This window comes from Drosophila mojavensis, unplaced genomic scaffold (assembly GCF_018153725.1).
Source record: "Drosophila mojavensis isolate 15081-1352.22 unplaced genomic scaffold, ASM1815372v1 contig_136, whole genome shotgun sequence".
In the NCBI taxonomy this organism is placed as follows: domain Eukaryota; kingdom Metazoa; phylum Arthropoda; class Insecta; order Diptera; family Drosophilidae; genus Drosophila; species Drosophila mojavensis.
The window spans coordinates 7,912,503-7,936,926 of record NW_025318667.1 but is presented as its reverse complement, the minus strand read 5'-3'; the positions used below and the strand labels follow the sequence as shown (position 1 = coordinate 7,936,926).

Here is a 24,424-nt window from a genome sequence, read left to right as displayed (position 1 = left end):
ACGTATATGCAGCTGTGTGTGCGTGAGTGGTTCTGTGAGTGGGTTCGGTGGTGCTTGCACCACTTCAGAAACGTGTGCGAACAGCCACTTGATTGTGTTATTATTATTGTTTCAAGTGTTGCTTTCTGTTGTTGGCTGCTTCTTGTTTATCTGCAGCCATTGTAGCAGCAACTGTCACAAAGAGAGAAGCGCGTTCCATATACATAGCCTTAAAAAATATATGTATATATATTTTGGTCTATATATATATATTTGTATGTTTGTATATACATATATCAGCATATATACGCTCGAGTCCATTTGGCAAAAGAGCTTAACCCATGTGAATTTTCCAATGATTAAATAGCTCAACGCTAAGCCGATTTGTATACCTTAACAAGCTATCGGTTTGTGTTATCGATTAACGATACATTTTTAGATTACATGCACATATTGGAAAAGCAGTAAAATCCAATACGAATCAAGTCACATTACGTAAATTGCATGGAAACTTACTTTAAAAATTATGCCTGTTATCGATTACTGCTATCGATTATCTGAATTTCAGTAGTTCACATGTAAGTCTCATTTCATTTCACATTTTGGGTTATTATAAATATCATTTAATAAACTAAGTTCAACTTTATGTGTATCGTTATCGTTTATCGCTAAGTTTATTTTTGGGCTACAAATATATTTCAATAAACTGTTATCCACAACAAACTCTTGTGCTGATTACAAATAAAATGCTGTTGCTCGGATGGCTGCTCATGTCTGCTATCGACTTACATTATCGATAGCCGATTAACAGAGAAATTGCTGTATCAGTATACACTTACCTCTGCATACAGTGATTGTACTGTCATATGTAAAATAAGCACATAAACTAAGCCTGTGTACCTTCTTTTGTCGTTATCGATAACCGATTACTTGTTTGAATAGCTAGCCTGCAGCTGCAATGGCAAGCAACTATTGCTGCCACAATAATCCTTTATATGGGATCTATTACACTACACACACACACACACACACACAAGAAGCCAGAATGCACTTTGAAAGCATTCAAGCGGCGGCTCACACTCGAATGCGCATCCATTTCAAATGAGCGAAAGTTTCAGGCATTAAGATAAGTGAAGCAACTCAACGGGAGATGATTTTACACAACTGCATCGAACACTCTGTAGCTGAACAATATATTGTAAGTGTATGTTCATTTTAAGTATTGCATAGTATACCCCATGCGATGTATCTTATGCTTACTGGGTATTCGCGGCAGGCACAAATAAATTGTTAAATAATTTTCACGAAAATCTGTGCAATTATTTGATCATTTAAAATGAATTTGTTTGACTCGAACTGGGTTAAGGGAGCGTCCGATAATGATAATTTGTAGCTGTGTGTGCGTGCGAGAGTGAAAGCTGCGAGTCCTTCCGACAATCCTTGAAAATCTGTTTCCCAGCGCCTTGAGCGCCATTTGCGCTATCCTTTTTCCTCGACTCCCCGCCATCGCCCTCCCCATCCTTCTTGCCTTTGTTCGTGTCTGAAGGGTAATTTATGAAAATTACTAAACGAACTACACCGAATGCGTGCAAATGCTGTTTCTCTCGGTGCCGAGCACAGCGTAGATAAGCCAAAAATAAGAAAACAAAAGCTGAGCCATTCATTTATAAGTCTAGCGCTACCCTGTAAATAATAATGATTGTTGCATATTTAAATATTGCGAAGCAATCCAATGAATGAATGAGGATTCTATGATGGGTACTCTAATACATTATTAAAAGTATGGATAAATATAGGATTATTACCATTCTATTCTATCTGCCCTAAATAGTCTGTATATCTTCCTCTCTATCCATATATCCCCTCAAATAGCTCCAGAATAATTTTCCAATAATTGAGTCATCAAATGTGCGTTCTCATTTCATAACATGCAGCTGTCATTAGTGCTCTTCCCACTCAGCTACAGGGTATTCAAACGGGTTAAATGCAGCTTTAGCATGCAAATAAAAAATAAAAGAAAACTAAAGCTGGAGCAGTCGCAGCTGGGCGTGGCACGGGCGCATCACAGGATGTTGGCGTGCTCTTCATTGTCGTAAACAAAAAAGTAGCGAGGCACAGCAAGATGCGACGCCCAACCGGAAGACCCAGCCAGAGACAGAGACAGAGGCAGCGAAAGAGAAAGAGATAGAGACAGGACGGAGACAGAGAGCGGACAGTGCGCCATGATAATGCTAGCCGAAGCTCTGGCTCTGGCTCTGACTCTGGTTCTGGCTCCAGCTCCGCTAGCACATAATCATCATCATACTGCTCTTGCTGTTGTTGATGATGATGATGATGGTGCTGCTGCTGGAGCTGAAGTCCTGGCATGCTCATTAAAAATTACCGTTCTTATGAAAAGTGGAATTAAAACGTGAAGTTTCTGCCAAGGCGCGTAAAGTTTTAATTGTTTACAATAGGCGACGCTCCGAAAACACGCTCCAACAGTGCTCCAATTTAGAGCTGACAGATGCCCTGTAAGAGTATTCTTGATATACACTTAAATAGAAATACTTTGATATCTGTTTGCTATTGAGAGAGTGAGATAGAGAGAGAGAGAGCATATTAAATGAAAACAAAGAACGTGATCATCGTGAGCTATCTATATTGAAATAACTCTCATATTACTTAAATTTTCACTTCATAGATCATCTAAGGCTAACACGCATATTCACGCAGGCTCTCCGCTTGGAGCTGTCATACCCTTTCATGCCAGACAAGAGTTCCAGGATATATAATAAATACGAAGACGGCACTGGCAATGCATCTTTCAGGTTTATGCGTGACACAATTGCGATAACTCATGGGCATGAACTTCCGCTGGCTTAAGGGCCTCCAGTGCTGAGATGCATGCACATAAACATCTCAGAAACTGTAAATAAAAGCTTAAAAACTATTTTGTGGTCATTAAAATACAAAAGTGACAAAACTCTTGAGCTGAGCTGAATGAAGACAATAAGTTGATTCCAAGGTTTTTCAAGAGTATGCTAGATATATAAGAGAAGACATCAACATAAACCAAGAGTTGCTGTACGTTCACTAGGAGTCTTTACTGTACTTGCTAAGTAAGGGCAGCCTTGCTTTTCATGATATTGCTGGACGCATAAACCTGATTAGTTTGGCTGACAGTTTTGTAGCGGGCAATCACTGCAAAATATAAAAATGCAAGCACTCACACACCCACACACACACACACTCACACACTCTAGCAGCTGTTTACGTTTTTAAAGTAGAAATTTCATTTGTCGCCGTCATAGCAAGTGCAGCCTAGCCCCGTAGTTAATGCCTAGCGCCTACGTTCATTCTTCCGCCCCATCTCACTCAGCCACGCCCAGCTAAATACTCTCATTTACAGGGAGAAAAAAAAAAGAGTTTGCTTTTTATGTGGATGCTTCGTTTGCTGCAGCAGCTCATTCGGGCCTTGACTATTTATTTGGCTTGCGCTCTCCAGGTTTCTCCCTCTGTCTCTCTCTCTCTCTCTCTCTCTCTCTCTCGCTTTCTCTCTAGCGCTCGCCCTCGTTGCTGCAAAGTCATTAAGACTAATGGCCACCTAAACAGCTCAAAGTGCAGATTGTTTGAGTGGGCGTGGGTCCAGGCTTTGGAGGCGTTTGTTGCAGTTGCAGTTCCACTTGTTGTTGCTTGTTACAGTTCCTCGTTCTCGTTGTTGTTGCTGTTGTTGTGGTTTTGATTTTGTAGTTTTCTGGTATTACAATACAACACGTTCCACCGCACACGAATTTATTTGCCACTCTCCTTTTGGCTATTGTTTGGCATTGTTAGCGCCAGCTCTTCCTCTCTCTCTTCCACACTACCTCTCCCACTTACTCTCTTTCTATCTACTTCGCTTCCTTGTGTAAGTGTGTGTGTGTGTGTGTGTGTGTGTGTGTGTGTGTGTGTGTGTAATTAAGCACTCCAGCTGAGTTGTAAAATGTGTTTCAACACTTTTTCACTTGTTTCCCCCAGTTGTTCTCCATTGTATCATTCCTTATGCCAGCCCAACTCTGCCCCGCCCTCCTCCTTCCATCCACTCATCACGAAATTTGTCGGAAAACAATTTAAGGCAAACCGTGCGGCTTGCGGCCCCATTCCCATCCCATCCGCTGGCAGTCAGACAGGGCGACCAGGCCACTATATTCCACTATTGACTACCAATTTCGGTTGATTTTATTGAATTTCAAAGAACACGAGCAAAAAAAAAAAAAAAAAAAAAAAGAAATAACAGAAAAAAGCCACAAAACGAATGAACTGCATAAAGTTTGCATTGTGTGAATGCCAAGTGTTTGAAAAGTCGCCGAAGAGGAAAATTCAAATGGACTGAAATGGTGAAAGGTGTAGCAAAGCGATAGATAGATAGATAGAGAGAGAGAGAGAGAGAGACAGAGAGAGAGAAAGAAAGAAGCAAAGTGGACAGCAGATGAGTAAAAAGTTAAGTGTTGGGCAAATTGATAAGTAAAGGGGGAACCAAAAGTATGCAACATTGTTGAAGGCATAGAGAGAAGCAATAAAAGAAGTTTGAAAACCGAACTGTAAGTCGGAGAGCCCCACAAGAACAGTAAAATAGCCACAATATATCATAATGGAAATAAAATAATTAATAAATAAGCTTTAAAAACAGTGCCATTAAAATTACAAAAGAAAGAAGAAGAAGCATAAATTTAAGAAAAAAAAAAACGATTTGAAAAGTTAACTAAGAAAGAAGCGATTAAAAAAGCCCAGGACTATAAAATATAAGTGAAAAGTAAACAAAGGACGAGGCTACGAAAGCGGAAAATATCTGAAAAAATACTTCTGACGAAAAAAAAAAAAAACGCGTAAAGAATCTTTTGAATTTCGGAAAATCAAAGTGAAAAGCTTAGAAAAAATGGAAACAGTAAAGAGGAAAGTTAAGCAGATGAAGAAACTACAAAAGTTGCAAAAGAAAACAAACCAAGAATCATGTAAAAAAATAAAACGCGAAAAGCCGATCAAAATAATTGAAAAGTTTTGACAAGATTTTATGAAAAGGAAAATGTGAAGTCAAACTAAAAATGCCCAAACAATCAATTATGATGAAATATCTAGAAAGTATCTCAAAGAGAGGTTGCTGACTGGCATAGCTAACTGTTCGCGGCGAGAGAGCAGAGAGAAGCATGTAACAGTGAAAGGATAAGCAAATTCGTATAGCCAAAGCCCGCAGCGATCAAATCAGAGCAGCAAATTAAGAAATCAAAGTGAGAAGCTAAGCCCGAAACGAGGCGAGAAGCAAAGCACATGGCGAAAATCAACAGCTATGCGAAGCGAGAGAAGCGAAGCGTGAAGTAAGCCAGGGAATTGCCAGAAGGAACGCTTGCTCTATCACTCAAACAAGCTATCTACTTCACTTGCAGCTGACTTCACTTCAATGGCTGCTGCCAACGAAGGTAGAACGCAAATCAAATCCAAAGCAACACCGTCGTCGTCGTCCTTTTGGGAGTACGTCCTGACGACTTGCAGCAACCTTGAATGGGGCAACATTCAGCTGCGTTAAGTGCATTTGCTTTCAGCATTTTGCGGATGCTTTCAAGCAGCAATTAGACACTTTTAGCTACATTTGAAATTAAATGCTGTCAGGCTGCTGTGAATTGAGAGATCACTCGACGTGCGCGCACCGGCACACGCAACTCCCCTTTTGGCCAAGACGATTTTCATTCCTTTGCTGCCACTGCTTTATCGCTTCTTGTTTTTCTTTTTCTTGTTTTTTCTTCCCTTCTGCACAAACTAAATGAAATTATTTCCGTATAATTTATTTGCACTAACAAGAAAATGATATAAGCGCCTTGGGCGCTAACTCCGCGGCCCTCGGGTGGCATTCATTAAGAGCAGCAGCCACCTTCCATCTATATGGAATGGATAGACGTATATATATGTATGAATGTATATATATATCTGTCTATATCTATATACACAAATCCCAGGACTCTGTCGCGAGTCTCGCTGTCTACGTTCGTCTTCATCATACTTTGGGACTGAGTGAGCGGGTGACAGGAGAAGGAGAAAGCTAAAATTTATGCTTGACATAGAAACACAATTTCGTCTGACTGTCGACCATTTTGTTCATGTACTTGCATCTGCCTCCATTTGACTTGTTTTCATGTCTACTGTATCTGTGTCTGTGTCTGTGTCTGTGACTGTGTCTGTGTCGGTGTCTGTGTCTGCCTTTGGATGTGTGCTGCTTTTTTCTGCACTTCCATATTTCGGCATGCTTTCAAATTGAGTTGCAACACGCTATAGAACAAGTAGGATTGCTCGAGAGTAGAGAATGACCAACTGGAAGATACCCTAGAGTTTGGCTTTCAGCTTGAGTTGCAAACTTTCAATATGAAAATTATATCAGGGCATTGGGATTATTGTTATATAAGTGACACGGGTTGTTAATGAGAACTACGATCTCTGGTTGGCTTACTGGATCAATGTATGTTTAGGATGGAGGTTGGGATAGACGTACGGATGGACGACTGATTGGATATATGGATGGGCGAAGGAACAGATAGATAGGGCGAGCGAAAGCACAAATGGATAGATGAAGACGGACGGAAGGACGGAGATACGGGCATACGGAAATACTGAGAAATGGAGGGATGGACGGACGGCGTGATAGATTGTAGAATAGATTTTTGGATGCATAGATTGCTAGTTGGACGGATGGACTGATTAGATGGTGTGGATGGATAGCTAGATGGATGGGCGATCAAGGACAACTGAAGAACCAAAAAAAGATCACATAAATGGCCAGAAAGGCATTCTGGAAGATACTCAAATGGATCTATAAAAGATGGACAGACACACTGACCGAAGGAAACATAGACGGAAGGATGCATATACCGATGGATAAATATACTGGCAGTCTGACAAACGGACGGACGAACAGAACTAACTCAACTAGACGGTTGCTACTGCTGCCTCTTACAGTGATTTTAACAAATGCAGTATACCCAGAATTCCGCTTTTCCATGGGCTTGGGTTTGAAAAATGAATGTGTGTGTTTGTTTGTGTGTGTGTGTGTGTGTGTGTGTGTGTGTGTGTGTGCGTGAGTGTGTTTGACATGATTGCAGTTGTGCATTCGACTAGAAGATGCTCTGTCCTAACTCGCTTAAGCGCACCAGCAACAACAAGGATAAGTTCCATGTGAACTAACTGCAAGTCCTTGTGGTTGGCTCTGCACCAGCGTTTGCCCTTTGAGTGGGTCAAGGCGGCTAATAAGCCCCTTAAAGCCTCACTTGGCTTAACATGTCCACTTAACCTCCAGTCTTAGTTGCTTGCCATGCTCACAGTTATTTTTATGGCTGGCATTACTTTGACTTGACTTAATGCATTTTGTGCCAGCACTTGTCCCCCTGGTTGTGGTAAAGTTAATTAAATGAAGACCTTCCTTTAGACATAGTTTAGTTTGGGTAGCTATCTTCTGTCTTCCGTGTTATTATTACGCTACCAGCAGGGGAGTCGCGCATTTTTCACCAATCATCCCTGTTGTTCTATCTAAAATTCTGCTCTTTATTTGGCTTTAATATTTAGCAAATGTTTTATTTTATATTTTCTAGCTCAGAGCTTCTTTTTCCTCTCCTTCCTTTCCACACTTTTTCACTTCTTCACTCAAGTCAGTGAAGACCTAAAGGAATACCATCTACCCCTTAGTTAAACCTCGTTCAGTTGTACCGCTTAATTAGCTAAATCTTTGTTGAAGACCTTAACACAGTCAACAGCTTGCACTACCGGATACCCTGTAACACTCTTGCTTTTGGCAACTAATTAGCTGCAGCTGACAGTTTAAGACACACAAAGTGCAACAGTCGCAGCTATGATAAAGAATAAAAAAAAACCTATTAAGCTGCCCTCAAGTGTCAGAACCGCACAAATTCTGTTGTCAACCGACAACAACAAAAAAGAAGGAAATACACACACACACACACCCATACATATACATAGAGAGCATACACATGGATGAGCCGTTGAGCTGTGTGTGCGGGCAGATAGCTTAAGGTCCCATGTATCATGACGAAGCTGTTGACACTTCATAAATACATGAGTTGCACTCGGCGTCCGCTCACACGTGCACTGCGCGCGCACACACACACACATACACAGATGGCACACACACACACAAATGACACACATTAGGTATGCTTATAGCTGTGCACAATTGTTACTGTTCACGTTTTGTTATACCCTGTTGAGTTGGCTAAAGGCAGACAAACGCTTACTCTGCTTGCAGTGGTTGGAGCTGGGTGGAGTTGGTGAAGGGGCGTGGCATTTTAATGGAAAATTAATCTACTATTGATAATTATTTATTAGTAGTAACGATAGTTGTTTAAAAACTGTGACGATAGTTGTTTAACAACAGTCGATAGTAACGATAGTTATTTAAGATCAAGAGTTAAGAATAGCTCAGTAAATAACATCGATAGACGAGGATAGTACGATGTTGATAGTCGACAGTCTCAAGAGTAAAAGAGAAGAAACGAACTAAGATTGTTTAGCATAATAATCGGCTCACATTTGAGAATCTGAATACAAATTCTATTTAAGAGCTAGATTCCTAGTAGAAATACGTAAATTTTTGTAATTTGGATTGAGTAAAGTTTGTGCATAGTGGAATATCTTTTACCGAAAGTAAGGCCTGAGCTTGTGAGTATATCTTATGCCTATATGATCAGACTATATTAACGTGGATGCAATTCAACCAATAACGCTAAAAAGGTGGACCAAGATTTCTACTCATCTAAATGAACTCGAATTCATTTTCTTTCATTGCTAAATACAAAATAATTTGATATCCTCGCTCTTTCATAGATCAACCACATTTAAGGACCTGCTTAGCTATTACAGAGTATTTCCTAGTGCAGCACATCCTTTGCTCACACATGCATTTTTTCAGCAAGTGTATCTTTTTTGTACTTTGTCCCCATCCGAGCACTTCAACAAATTTACACTTGTATCACTCATACGCTACGTTTTTATGCTATTTGCACACACACACATACACCCACACACACACACGTGCGGGTGCAAACACACCTCAGTGCACGCTGCTGTTGTTGTTGTTGTTGTCAACGCTTGTTTAACGCCTGAATCGTCGCATGCGGGTTACAAGAACAAACTACAAAGCAACAAAAAACAAAAAATGAAAAAAAAAAAAAAAATACTGAAAGGATAGAGGAAGAAAAAATAAGGAAACAAATTTGAACAACAAAATTAAAAGCACGCGAAATTTGTGTGCACTATGAAAATAAAATGAAATGAAACGAAATGGAATGAATTGGAACACAGAATTCGAATGAGGGCGGACCAAACAAGCAGCTAAAGTGCGAAAGGGCTCAAGGATATGTGTACCAGGATAATTGCATGCACTGAGTTCGCTGAACCAGTTCCAAAGTGTATCACTGTGACAGCTCGAGCAGGCGTTCTACGCGCAATGAAATGGATTGATGAAGAGAGGAGAAAGAGGCAAAACTGCGGCAGTCGCTATCGCAATTGCAATCATACGCAGAACGTAATGAACTTTGTTGCCTTCTTTGTGCTGTGAACTGGATCAAAAGAGAAAACAGAGAGCTGAATGTTATTAGCGGATAGCTTTTGGCCTTGAAATGAGATGAAATGAGCTCTAATGCAGCAGCTCTAATATGTTAATGACTGTGTTCATGAACTAGTTCAAAATACACTTCCTTAAATAAATTGTAATGTAATAGCTCTCTCTCTCTCTCTCCTCTCTCTCTCTCTCTCTCCCTCTCTCCTCTCTCCTCTCTCTCTTTACCAAGTAGCATAGTATATAAATGACTCAGTATCTCTCTCTCTCTCAGTTCAAATACTGGTTTAAAATTTTTTTTTAATAATTTGAGAATGTGATACTTAAAATTGTTCTTAATATGAACAGATATAGCAGAACAACATATACATATATTACGTTGCCTTCACTTCATAAACTGGATCAATAAAAAGCTAAAAATATTGTAAACAGTGCGCCAATATGGCAATCACTGTTAAGAGTTCATGAACTAGTTTCAAAGCCTTTTTGTTAAAAATATTTATATACACGGTATGCTGATAATAATATATGTATATATCGATATGCTAAGCTTGGAATATCTCTAAGTAAGAAAATCTCACATTTAAAGTGAACCGGTTCCAAATTAGTTAATTATCATGAATCAAATACCCTCATGAGCCCACTCGATCTATTTATATCTGTAGAGAAGTGGTGCTTGCACTGTCTTCGGAAGTGCAACAAACGCGTAGACAAAAGAATGCTGAACAAATGTCAGAGGGTATCGCAGCACTGCCTGATCTCATAGTTTTCTTTCGTGTTTGCACTTAATGTCGCTCTGGGGCTATGACAAGTGGCACTACGATGAAAAAAAAAAAAAAAAAAAAAAAAAAACAAAAAACAAACAAACTGAGAGAAGAGAAGCATTTAATAGAAGAAGCAAACACTACGAGTAGCTGAAGCTGGCAACAGAGGCGTGTCAGTTGGCTGGGCTATGCGAAAGGCAAATGAAGGCAGAAATAAATGTGAAGCAGAGCAAATGAATCACCGACAAATTACGGTAAGAAAAGGAAATTTCAAAACGGAAATGGCGGCAGCAAAATTTCGTTATGGCCGCATCACAAATTTTTTTATTATTTTTTTTATTTTTTGTTGTTTTCTTTCCGTTGCGCATTTTTCCACTGCGCTCCTTTTGTGTGTGTTTTCTTTAGTCGCTTCTTCTTGCTCATACAGTTGGCAACAATATTTGCAGTTTCTTAAGTTTTCATCTCTCCGCTCCTTTCCATTCCCTGCCCTTTCCCACTTCTTTTTTGTTTTATGGGCCAGCGGCCAAACGGAGTAGTAGTAAAAATTTTAACATAACTCGAGAAGCAGAAGCAAAAAAAAAAAAAAAAAAAAAAAAAAAAAACAGGAAAGGTCTTATGAAATATGCATATGCTCATTTGGGCTTACAGTGTGCCACGCCCACACATAAACAAACACACTCAGCGCCATTGTTTTTTTGTTCAGGCTACACAATTTCATTAAAGCTCCTACGAATAGGACCTTTTCTTTAAAATGTTTGCACTGGGAATACTAAAGAACGAGAGTTAGAAACAAATTGAGTGGGACTGTCCAGGCTTGAGTAGTTCAGGTGAGCCAGTTCCAGAGTTGCGGTTGTAGTGAGTTAATTACCTGAAAGTGAGAAGAAAACGAGAAAATGTTTGAGTATGTTAGTAAGAATATTTTATTTTATATAGTATTTGTATTTATAATCTTTTAGTTACACAAAGTGCAAAAATATCTTGTAAAATAAATTTCTTTAGCTTGTACAATTAAAAAAAAAAAGATAAACTTTTATTTGCAATTTTTTATTAAAAAATTATTTGTAATTATTAAAATCAATTTTATGATAAAAAAAAAAAAAATAAATTATTACAGAGCAATTTTTATATAAAAATCAAATCATAATCTATTTTTAATTTTTATTATATTAATTAATTTTTATTTTTACCATAAAAGTTAATTTTAAAATTTATAAAATTTTTTTTTAATTACTCAAAAAATAATTTTATTTTATTAATTTTATTTTCTTTTTATTTTTTAATTTTTGTTATAAAACTTATAATCTTTACGGTCCCTGATAATAGAATATTAGGCTTTTAGACTTTGAGAGTGGGGTGAAAATCGTGTACAAATCTAGGACAGTATAACTTTTAGACTTAAGAAAAAAAGATATTCTCGGACTGTCTATAGACCATGCTTTGATGCTGATTATAGGATCAAAGATTTTCACATAGCTGATATGAGTTGTAGATCTACTACATATATCTCGAGCAACAGAAAACTAATGCTCGATAGCTTTGCCTTAAACATCATTTGCGACAGACACGTCAATATCGAACGCTCTCAGTATTCTTTCATTTTACCTTTGGTCAACACAGTAAAAGTAGAACGCAGGGCTCCTAAAAAAAATAAAATAAAAATAAAAATAAAATATTAAATTAAAAAAAAAAAAAAAAAAGAAGAAAAAAAGTAAAGAAATCAAACAGCCCAAAGGAAGGTTATTAAAAGTTTTTAAATTAATTGATTAAATTAGAATTTTTTTTTTTTATTGTTTTCATTGATAATAAGCGAAATTCCTGCTCAAAATTCTTAAGCCAAAATTGTAGTTCGATTGAAAATGTCGGTCGCATGCCTGCTGGTATTCACTGTGGGCACCGCCAGTGCCATTATCCTGGCCTATTGTATGTACTATGATAGAAAGCGTCGCCTTGACCCGGCCTACAGACGGAAGGTGCACGAGCGCCGTCAACGGGATGAGATCGAAATGTTGAAGTATCGCCTGATCAGAGACAGCGAGTGGGCGCTGAGCGATTTCATGTGCGATAGCAGTGCTTATATGACACTGGAGCGCTGCTTTCTCGACGAGATCAAGGTGGGGGAGGTGCTGATTACCCAGGGCAACATATCCGATGGCCTCAGCCATTTGGCCAATGCAATCATGATGTGCGCCCAGCCGACGCCAGTGTTGCACACGTTGAAGGAATCGCTGCCGGATCGTGTCTTCATGCCGTTGATCATGAAACTGCATGAGCTGCAGAGCTATGAGGGCACCTCCACATCCAGCTCCAACAAGGAGGACTCGTCCAGCTATCCAGACTTCAGCCAAAATGGCTCCGATACCGAAAGGGGAAGCATAGAAGCTTAATTTATATGACTATATATATATATCAATATATATGTATGTGTATATGTATGTCTGCATGAATATATACGTATGTATATATTCCTATATATATATTTATGTATATATGTTAGATCTTTAGCCAAATTGTCAAAGTGTCTTGCATAAAAGCCGTGCGATTTTTGTTATCTAGTCACAGAAGAGATTGAAAATATATGAACCAGTACATATAATCAATGTGGAATTATTTTATTTTAGATAGATATACCATATGTATCGTAAATACACGTATATTTGTGGTATCGCATATTAACACTAACAGCAGAGCATCTTTTCCTTGTAACCCGTTTTCTCTCTCTCTCTCTCTCTCTCTCTCTCTCTCTCTCTCTCTCCCTATCTCTCTCCCTATCTCTAATTCTGTTCTATCTTGTCACACTAATTCAGTAGTATTTGTGAAGTGTAACTTGTTGCTTGCTTCTCATTCTTCACTGAGAGAGTGAGAGTGTGAGAGAGACACAGACAGCTGTAGCAGATCGTAGTGTCGTGTATTGCTTGGTGAGAGCGAGATAGCTGCTTATGGCTCTTTGCTCAGGCTCGCTGCAATTTCATTGGCAGACTGAAAAGTACAGTTATAAAATGTTAAAGGCGATCAACGAACATGCATACATATGTTTATACATATATGTATGTACAAATATATTTGTATATATAAGTAGGTATTTGAGTAAAATTATTGTGTGTAAAAGAGGCGAATAGAGTTGTGCGAGTAGAGCAAGCATATCAGAGCGTTCTGCCACTCGAAGTTGCAAGAGCATAGAAGTACATAAGTATGTATAATACTCTGAATTTCAATCTTCAATTGCATATACATATATCTTATACTTATATTCCGACAAAAAACAACTATATCAACATTCTTCAGTTGTTTTCGGCCAGTACCGATTAAAGAAAAAACATTAGCTTTTATTTAAAAAACCAGTCGATCGACAGAGTTTTATTAAAATATTTTTGTTTCATATACATATCTACGTCTCTGTAGCGAATCTATTTTTGTTTTTCCTTTTTTCATTCTTTTTCCCGATTTCTCTGGACATGCCCTATTCGAAACCCTCTTACACAATCTTCCTTGTGACTTTCAACAGCTGCAAAGAGAGAACTTTTACAGCTTTCTAAGAGTTTTCCATTTTTGTTTTGTTTTGTTTTGTTTTTTTTTTTTTTGCATTTACAAGCAGATTACAAATAGGCAACAGCGTTGGTGGATGCGAGCTTCAATCGAGTGGAAGATCTATTTCTGTGGTCTCTGGTAAGGGTTCGGGTAGCTGCAACTCGGGCAGCTTGGTCAGCAGCATATTAAAGATGCGCTCTGGCAGGGCCACCTTCATGGCCTCAAGCAGGGCGACGGGCTGGGCACAGACCATGATGGCATTGGCCAGGTGAACGAGGCCCATGTCCAATTTGGCCTGCCTGAATAGATCTTCGGCCACCTTGATCTCGTTTTGGAAATAATGCTGCACCATCTCGTGATCGTTGAGCTCGGAAAGGTTGAGCCGGTGGGTCGCATTGTAGGCGAACGGCAGTGTGTTGACCTTCTGGCGACGCTCATGCACCTTCCGCTTATAATTGGGATCGGAACGGCGCTTTCGATCGTAATAAATACAATAGCCAAGTAGAATAGCACCGGCAGTGCCCGCGGTCAAAGCCAGCAGCGAGTTTCTAGACATATTTGTGTGGGTCAATTTGGAAATGTCGAGCAATTGACGAGTGCTTTTACTGCAGTTTGTATTGTTGTTTTGAAGTATGAGAGTCTAATATGTTCTATATACATTGAATTGAAAACTTGAACTAACGGAAAAATCCTTGTGTGTCAAAGTCAAATGGAAAAGTCAATGTGAACTCAATGAATCGAGTGAAATTAGTATTATTAATACTATTTTTTGTCATGGGTGAGTAGAGGCCTTATAATAGGTGTATATATAGAAAAAAGAACAAGGTTCGGCTAAGGAATAATGTGAAAGAAAAATGAGTATAAAAGGTAGTAGAAGAGAAGTAGGAAAGCGAATGGCATAGGAAATGTGGGTAATCGGAGCTTTGGTTGTCGACGATTCGCTTCGCGCTTCAAAAAAGTATAACAAAGCTATTTCAATTATATAACTGTATAAGACGTCGTTAAGATCTGATGAGTCAAAGACCATATCAAATATTAGCAAATTTGAAGCAAGCAGCTTTGCTTTGTTCTTCAAGGCTTTGGCTCAGCCTTTGTGAATGATTCGGCTTACAGAAGCCACATCAAAACGGGAATCCTCTTTCAAGCGACATGTGCGCAAGTGTATTTAACCTGTGCCATGCTGCATTAAGCTGCTCTTTCTAATTTTACTTTGTTCAGCTGTGAGTCACAGATGAAATACGATTCATAAAAAATGTTTATCTCTTTAGCCGTACGCTCGGCTGTCATTATTTAGCGGCTGGACGAAATCCTTGGTCCCTTTTCATTATTTAAGCTAACATGTGCGCAAATACACACACGCACGCAGACACACGCACACACACACACACACACACACATTCACGCACGCTTAAATCTCACGTTACGTTAACGTCAAAGAATTTATCACAATGACAAAATCAGGCAAACGAAGCTGGTTGACAAAGGGGAAAGGGGCAAAGGGCAGCAGAGCAGACTTTACTTTAGGGTTTAAATGTAACACATTTACAAATTGTTTACACACACACAACCGCACACACACAAGCACACACGGTCACAGAAGCCCGCGCGCGTCTCAGCATGGTGATAAATGATAACAAATTAGCGGTTTGTCTCTTAAGCGAAAAAGAGCGCACCACGCACCACACGCCACTCACACACACACACACAGACACACATACGCATAGACCGTGGCAGAGCGATACCTAAAAGTTACCACAATGCAATAAATCACATCACCTGGCCACACACTCGCACACACACACACACACGCACATGACTCCACACGCAAAGCTCAAATGCTCGCTTATACAGTAAACTCTGCTAAATGACAAACATTATCTTGATAGAAATACAAAACAAAAATGCATGCATACGGGAGTAGAAAACAGCAGAGAAATATGAAACAGTAAATGCGAATGTAAAAGATGAAAATGAATCGAAGTAGAAATAGAAACAGAAATATAAAGCAAAAGGAGCTGCAACAATCTGATTCAGCAGAAGCCAACATATTGAGTGGAGGAGTGAGGGATCTATCTATCGTATAAGCAAATCACAAGGTTAACTGCTTGTAACAAGGATAACAGATTGAGATACTGAAAAAAGGGCATACGAATTATTAGTCCAATTTGAGGCCAATCAATCATAATTCTCAGAAAAATTGCTTTACCCTAACACATATTGCGTATACGCAATGTTTCCTGGAACATCTACCTTGTTAAGTGTGTAAGTGAAGCAAAATAAGAGAAGCAAAAATATTATAATGTGAACAAAAATATCAAGCAAGAAATGATTATGAACTTAATCAATTAGCTAAGATATTGGATTTAATATATCTCGACTGAAATATTACGTATACGCATGATAGGACCTGGAACGAAAGTAGGCAGAGCGAGCAGTCATACATATCATCTAGAGATATACAGATATAAATGAACAGCTTAACAAAAATAGAATTCCTTAAGATAAATGATAATCAATTGGCCATTAGACAGGTTCCTCTTAGGGAGTTGGCATTGTAAATATTACGTATACGCAACGCTTAACGTTGAACGTTTGCAGTTTTTACCTACGGCAAGCGCACACCCAGATGTGTGTGTGGGCGTGTGGCAGGGTCAGAGGGCGTGACGCTCGCTTAAGAAGCTGCTTTCTTATGCATGCATGAAGTAGATGCCAGCAACACAGACGTTGCCGTAAGTTGAGACAGCCAGCAGAGTTTGCCATGCAGCCTGATGCCTGATGCCTGATGCCTGAATCCTGACCCGTGCGAGCTAGCGCACGTACTCCGGCTGCCGTTACTGCCTGATGTCCTTCTGGCATCCTGTGTGAATCCTTTTTGCTCGCCTGCACAGCATTTATGAGTTGCTGCCACGCCCATTCAAGCGCTGAGCCGCCCATCGCCGCCCGCACCAACTTTTCAACTGCACCAGCAGCAGAAGCAGCAGCAGCAGGATGCCACGTTGTGAGTCGGGTCGTTTGGGTGTTAAGTGTGTGCTTGCGCATAATTCATGCCACACACATACACAACACATACACATACAGAACTGGTCCGGCTTTAGCTGGAGGCTGGGGCGCATTTTAATTATCATTTTCGGATTCGGGCGCGTTTGGAAAACTATGAAAATTTAATGAGAGCTGGCTGCGAGTAAAATTAGAGCCACCAATTTGCTGCAGGCGCATCCACCACACACACTCATACCCACACACACACACACACATGTGCATTTGCAGCACCGGACAAGGGCGGCTTCTTCAGCGCCTGCATGCCAGAGATCCTGTTGAACTTATTTCATTACATTAGAAAATATACAAAAAATAAAGGAGGGGATGCAACCTCAACGCTATTTGTTTTTCAGTTTATGCATCCTAATGAAGCAACTTCTGCCAAATGTGTGTATATGTGTGTGTGTGTGTGCTGGACAATTTGGCACTTGCCGCGCATCCACTTAACAGGGTTAGCCGCATTTTAATCGCTTTAAATTCAAGTCTTTGCATTTTTAATATTCACTTTTATTTATTTATTTATATTTTTTGCAGCTTTTAATTAATTAACTTAAATGATATAAAATGTTTTAATTCTATACAAAGTGCATACACTATATTGTTGCAAGTTTCATTTCTGTTACTTTAATAAAGCTTAAACTTTAATTTTTTTTTTTTTTATAATAATATGAATTTCGTGTAATGAAATTAGTTCTTTATGAGAAATTTCAGTTCGGAATTATTACTAGAGTTTTTCATATGTATTTTTTTATACAATATATTGCAATTTATATTTATATTTAAATTAAACTCCACATGAGGCAAGCTCAAAGAGTTTTCTGAATTTGTTGTATAAATTCATAAATATCCATTCATGATTATGATGCCAATTTTTTTTTTTTTTTTTAGCTGCTTGGAGCATTTCAAATGAAATATACAAGGCCCATGTTTGAATTTTAAAAATAGGTAGAAGCACTCAGACCCTTACAATCTCAGCCATAAGCTAAGACTATGTAAGAGACGAACGCTGAGACCATAGATTGAAAATATCTTAAATCCCAATGCTTAACTTCACAAACTCAGCAATAGATAATCTAGGCTCTTCATGGTACTACCAGCCTGAGACAAGTCTATGCAAGTTCATTCATAGATCCACAAAAGAAACACACAGATAACCTGGCATAATATATTTTAACAATAATGTGCTTTTAAATTTATGCAGATTACGTTTTTACAAATTTGTGCTCTGGCGCATGTATACGTTTTTATTTTCAATAAATTTGCAAATTATTTCAATGGCGACCTTTCGAGTATTTTAGAGGAAACCAATAAAAATTTACAATTATATATGGAAAACACATTAAAATTCCATAAAAAGTGCATATATAGAATCCCTGCTTAAAGTAATATCCTGATTGATTTAAAATGCTAAAAATGCCAACAAATAAACAAAAAAAAAACTCAAATAAAAAAAATATATATATAAATAAATAAATAAAAACAGAGCCAAAAAAGAAAAGGAGCAAAATGTTGTAAAATTGACAAAACTTTTAATGGATTTTTGGACAGCACTATTTTTTTTTTTTTTTTTTTTTGTTTTTAGTTGCTGTCGCTGTGTTTTTATTTTTATTTTATTTTATTTTTTTTTTGCTGCAGTCGATGGTCAAATCACTTGCGCCGTTTCCATTACGTATTTCCAGTAGGTTGATTTAACCCCAGCGATATTTCTGTTTTTTTTTTTTTTTTTTTTTTTTTTTTTTGCACAGCGCGTACAAATTGTCAAACCGTTAACATGATATATATATATATATATATATATATATATATATATATATACGTATATAGTAATGCCTATAGATATATATGAGGTTGGGGATTTAACAAAAAAAATTGTAACAAATATTCCAGAACTATTTTCAGCTTGCGCTGCACATTTCGTTGTGTCTCCCGTAACTGTGTGTGTATGTGTGTGTGTGCGTGTGTGTGCGATAGTTCAATATTCATTGGCCGTAATTTGATTGAAATAAGTGAAGCGCGCTTTTGTGCGTCGCCCGAGTGAGCAGACGTAACGGATAACTAGGTGGATCAGGTGGCACAGCTGGTTGGCTGGTTGGGTGGGTGGTTGATTGGTTTGACGGCCATATTAATACGAAATTGGGTGGGAGTGGACTGGTTGAAGCTGCACGCAGCAGCATCGTAGCATCGCTAAAGGCAAGCGTGTTCTGCTTGGCTCATCATGAAATTTATGAAGCATTCAACGGAGCACAGGAAATTAAAATTATTAAGTATCACTTTTTGTGCCCCAAAACCAGGTGTGCATCTGAAGGTGTGTATGCGTGTGCGTGTGTGTGTGTGTGTGTGTGTGGCTAACTGTTTTTTGCATGCTGCTGCCCACACACATTGTTCTGTTAATGTCACTTTTGGAGTTCACATTATGGAAAATGCAAAATGATGCCGATGAAAGCACAGCTCACTAGGCAAGCAGAGCCAAAGGACTTACTTAATCAATAGTTCTGGTAAGCAGAGTATCGACTGATAGATACCCAGTAGCAGTTAGAGTCCGAGGTGTTGTTTATATGAATGAAATGATATTGAAATTAGTTTGAAGATCATCTGATAGAAGTTTTTAATCATCTTTTACATAGTATAAAACTCAATTAGTCCGAAACGCTCATGATAATTATTAAAAATATTGGTTCTGCTTCGGCTTAAAGATATCTTCCTGCTGGCCGCCCAATACAACTTTAAACAACATAGAAAAATTGTTGTAAAGTTTGTTTATTCGACTAATTTTAAATGAGAATTTCATCGCGTGGATGTTTGAGCCAGAGCGTGAGTTACTCTAATTAAATTACCGCAGCTCCATTCACATGCGATGCCATTGTTAACTATCTCTGACTAGGCCGAATTTCCTCTCTATCTTGCTGTGCCTCTGTCTCCCGCTGTCCGTGTCTAGCTCGGCCGGAATTTCGTTTTTCGAGAGCATTTTCGGGGACGTCATGTGGCATTGTCGTTTGGCTTTTACCATTTGACTGCGCATAATAAAAATTGGCACATATTTTTGGTATCAATGCGGTTATTGCTGTTGCGTTTTCACTTTTCACAGCAAATGAAAAAAAAAAAAAAAAAAAATGCCGACACAATTGCAATGCAAAATGCCCGCCGTGCTCGTGAGTATACCCTGGAAAATTAGGACGAGGTATGATCGACAAAGTGTTATATGTTATATGTTATATGTTATATGTTATATGTTATATGTTATATGTTATATGTTATATGTTATATGTTATATGTTATATGTTATATGTTATATGTTATATGTTATATGTTATATGTTATATGTTATATGTTATATGTTATATGTTATATGTTATATGTTATATGTTATATGTTATATGTTATATGTTATATGTTATATGTTATATGTTATATGTTATATGTTATATGTTATATGTTATATGTTATATGTTATATGTTATATGTTATATGTTATATGTTATATGTTATATGTTATATGTTATATGTTATATGTTATATGTTATATATGTTATATGTTATATGTTATATGTTATATGTTATATGTTATATGTTATATGTTATATGTTATATGTTATATGTTATATGTTATATGTTATATGTTATATGTTATATGTTATATGTTATATGTTATATGTTATATGTTATATGTTATATGTTATATGTTATATGTTATATGTTATATGTTATATGTTATATGTTATATGTTATATGTTATATGTTATATGTTATATGTTATATGTTATATGTTATATGTTATATGTTATATGTTATATGTTATATGTTATATGTTATATGTTATATGTTATATGTTATATGTTATACAAAGTAGTTTTCAATGAGTATTCTGCAGATCGAGCCACATTTTCTCCAATGATGTCTGTTGCTGCTTGTTATGTTTGTGGCGTTTTATTGAATGTGTGTGTTGCAGACCTCTACACAGATACACATTCACGTACACACACACACTCATAGCCACAAAAAGTACAAATTGCTGCATAAATTATAGAAATCGCAATGCGTTGACTGTCAGTATGGTCGCTGAGTGCAAAATGTGCGCCAAAGCGTAATGAAAAGCAATGAAACTACGACTTTCGAAAATGAACAGCAGCTGCAGCTGGCGCCACCTGCCGAACAATTTGTGAAAAAACGTGAATAAAATTCCTTAACGAAATACATACATCCATAGACTCGAAACGAATCTCACAATATATTCATAGATCGACCATCGCAATATCGACAGTATATTCATTGATTAAACCAACATATAAGTATATCTACCTAAAGCTGGATAAGTTTATGGAAGTCAAATGGTTGCAAATCATCGAAATGAAGCTGGTAATTGCTACTGATGTAACTGCTAAAACTATTCTATACACTGAATCCAATGAAGACCATTCGAATTCGGATAGTTTATTATTTTTAGCAAGTCAGCACAGATTAAGTCACGCGTTGCACTCTCTCTACAAGAGCTAACTTCGACTTTCTATGTACAAACATAATGAAAATCTATGTATTATGAAAATCTTATTCTATGTATAAAAATCTGAAATCCTTCTGTATGCCGACTATCTGACTCCACATTTGCCATTAGCAAACAGCAAGAAATGGGCTACCAACATTAGCGGCATATGATATGGAAATATTGTTGTTAGCTTTTGATCTGGTATTTCGGTCATGGGTTTTACATTTGGCGCTGGCCTAATGGAGTTTGTGAGATGCTAAAAGTTTCTACATTTTTTCTCTCTCTTTTCTGGTTTAATTTGTAGGCGACCAATGCGATGCCATGCGATGTGCTGATGATACGTAGTGGCCATGTACTGTTTCATGCTTCCGTAATTGAATTTCACTGTGGGCCCAAAAGTATGCCGCATGCAATAACGGACAAAATTTGGACGAATACGTGGAATCGCCTGCGGTTTTTCACTGAGTTCTTGTTTGTATAAGCACTCGCTCAGGGTTGCAACAAGGAGTATATGTTTCTTCTGTATGCTGTATGCTGTATGCTGTATGCTGTATGCTGTATGCTGTATGCTGTATGCTGTATGCTGTATGCTGTATGCTGTATGCTGTATGCTGTATGCTGTATGCTGTATGCTGTATGCTGTATGCTGTATGCTGTATGCTGTATGCTGTATGCTGTATGCTGTATGCTGTATGCTGTATGCTGTATGCTGTATGCTGTATGCTGTATGCTGTATGCTGTATGCTGTATGCTGTATGCTGTATGCTGTATGTTGTATGCTGTATGCTGTATGCTGTATGCTGTATGTTGTATGCTGTATGCTGTATGCTGTATGCTGTATGCTGTATGCTGTATGCTGTATGCTGTATGCTGATACATACATATATAGGCGAAATGAGCTCCATTTTGAGTGAGCGAGCGAGTATTAGGCAGTCGCATTTACAACATTCATGCTTGTCGTGTTTTTTTTTTTTTTCTTTTTAACTGTGCCCTTATTTTGGGACGGCTAGTGGGAAGGCTTATGCGCTGTAACATGCCAGTGACAATGACAGCGGGGCTGACAAAGGCAACGACAGCAACGGCGATAATTAAAAATAATTTGCAGAAGCCGAAGTTGCGATCAACTAAAACCAAGCCAAACAGAAGCCCGCTCCCATGCATGCGGACAGGGCATAGAGAGGACATGCGGGACATGGAGAATATGGCGGACATGCGGGACATGCAGGACATGCAGGACACTCTGGTATGCAGGACACAAATTGGAAGCTAGAACATGCAACGCATTCGATATGGATGCGAATGTGCATGCGAATGCGATGGCGAATGAAATGGACACTCGCACTAACCGCCAACAGCATGTTGGCCAACAGGCTCAACAACACTTGGCAAACAATCAGTCAAAGGTGAAAGTGCGTTTCACTCTCGCCCTTTCTATCTCTCTCTCTCTCTCTCTCTCTCTCTCTCTATTTTTCCCTTTCTGTCTCTTTCGCACTCTCTCTATCCGATTAAAGCTGCAAATACGCGTCCGAAAGTTGGAACCGCAGCGCAAGTTGATGCCCGGCACCCGCCATTAAAACTCGAAAGCCCTAAACCAAACGCAAAGCCGAAACCAATCCAGAAACAGGGCCTAAAACCAGAGGGCTCTGACAGTTAAAAAGCAAACGTTGAACAGAGAACACAACATGCACACACACACGCACACATATAGACACACCCGCACACAAAACACTGACATGAGCATTTTTAAGTTTGAGTGACACGAACTGAAGGCACAAAGTGCTTGCCAGCACAAGAGAAACAGACAGTCAGACAGAGCATGGGGGAGAGAGAGAGAGAGAAAAAGAGATGGCCAGCAAGTTAGAGAGAGAGGCTTGTTTTTAAAGGGTTTGTGTCTAGGATCTGTTGTGGGCTAGTCCGTGCAGAAAGCACTTAATGCAAGTGAAAACTTGCAAAGGCAACGCCACTGGGTCGATGGGTCGGTCACTCATTCGCTCGCTTAGCTCCTATCTCTCTCTCTTTCGCTCCCTGCGCAGTGGCCTGGCTTATTCGAGCATTGGGCCTTCGGTCTTGACTGGCGGCTGGCAGACAGGCAGCAGCTCAGTCACTCAGTCAAACAAACAAACAAATAGCCAGTGAAAGGACAGCAGACGGCCCAAAGTGAAAGTCACCAACAGGCAACACAAAAGCAGCGCCCAAGAGCAAAAGAGAGCGATGCACAAATAGAGGGAGAGAGCGAACGGTTAACCAAGCTGTAATGGTCAACTAGTGGATACCTTAACTGCAGTTAAAAAGATGTAGAAAGCAAGGAGAGATCGAGAGATAGTCAGAGAGAGAGAGAGAGAAAGAGAGAGAGAGAGAGAAGGTAAGAAGAAGAATGAGTAATAGAGAAATCCGCATAAAGGTTAAGCAACGCTGATTGACTGATCTGAGTAAAAGAATGAAAAGAGAAAGATTGAGGGAGAGAGGAGAGAGAGCGAAAGAGAAAGAGAGGCAGAGCGAATTAGCAGAATAAAGAAGCTCATAGAAGAGTAAGGATAGGCTGAGAGAGAGAGAGAGAGAGATAAAGAAACTTGTTTGAGTTAGATGAAACACCGTATCTGACTAATCTCTTTCTGATAAAAAGAGAAAGAAAGGCAGAAAGAGGGAAAGAGTAATTGAGAATTCAGACATACAGAAATAAAGATTTGCCTGATTGATTAACTTAATGAAGGAAGCTTAACTTATAGCCTAAGAAACATGAGCAGAAAAAAGATTACTCCCTTCCCAGTTGTGTGAGTATCAAAAAAGCCCTTGCCCATCTGCCTGCTTACAGGGCAGTCAATATGTGCTTAACCACAAAATGGCCGTGCCGCATGCTAAAAGCATAAATATAATTTAATAACCCGAATACTGTAATGTAGAATATTGAAAATATTTATGGCTGAGGTCAAAGCTGTCGGCATTTTATGCGACTCAGCAAGATACAAAATGTGGGTACATATTTGTGGAGCTGAATCATTAGCAAGCCATCTACACAAAGTTTCACTGTGGGAATTCGCTTTGAGTTCTGGCCAGCTAGCTTAA

General features: G+C 38.6%; 3 protein-coding genes across 5 annotated transcripts in view; 1 reads left to right on the top strand and 2 right to left on the bottom strand.

Moving 5' to 3' along the window:
• The window catches only part of LOC6584966 (teneurin-a), a 301,718-nt gene that overhangs the window by 221,586 nt on the left and 55,708 nt on the right, over nt 1–24,424 (bottom strand). The window lies entirely within an intron of this gene.
• LOC6584957 (mitochondrial import receptor subunit TOM20 homolog B) lies at nt 12,174–12,701 on the top strand. Its single transcript, XM_002010563.1, has one exon. It carries the CDS (start codon nt 12,174–12,176, stop codon nt 12,699–12,701), a length of 528 nt encoding a protein of 175 aa, XP_002010599.1.
• Nucleotides 13,946–14,398, bottom strand: LOC6584967 (mitochondrial import receptor subunit TOM20 homolog). Its single transcript, XM_002010562.3, has one exon. It carries the CDS (start codon nt 14,396–14,398, stop codon nt 13,946–13,948), a length of 453 nt encoding a protein of 150 aa, XP_002010598.1.

Bases quoted from the DNA above. Each gene is read 5' to 3' on its own strand.
- LOC6584957 (XM_002010563.1), top strand. From the start codon at position 12,174: ATGTCGGTCGCATGCCTGCTGGTATTCACTGTGGGCACCGCCAGTGCC.
- LOC6584967 (XM_002010562.3), bottom strand. From the start codon at position 14,398: ATGTCTAGAAACTCGCTGCTGGCTTTGACCGCGGGCACTGCCGGTGCT.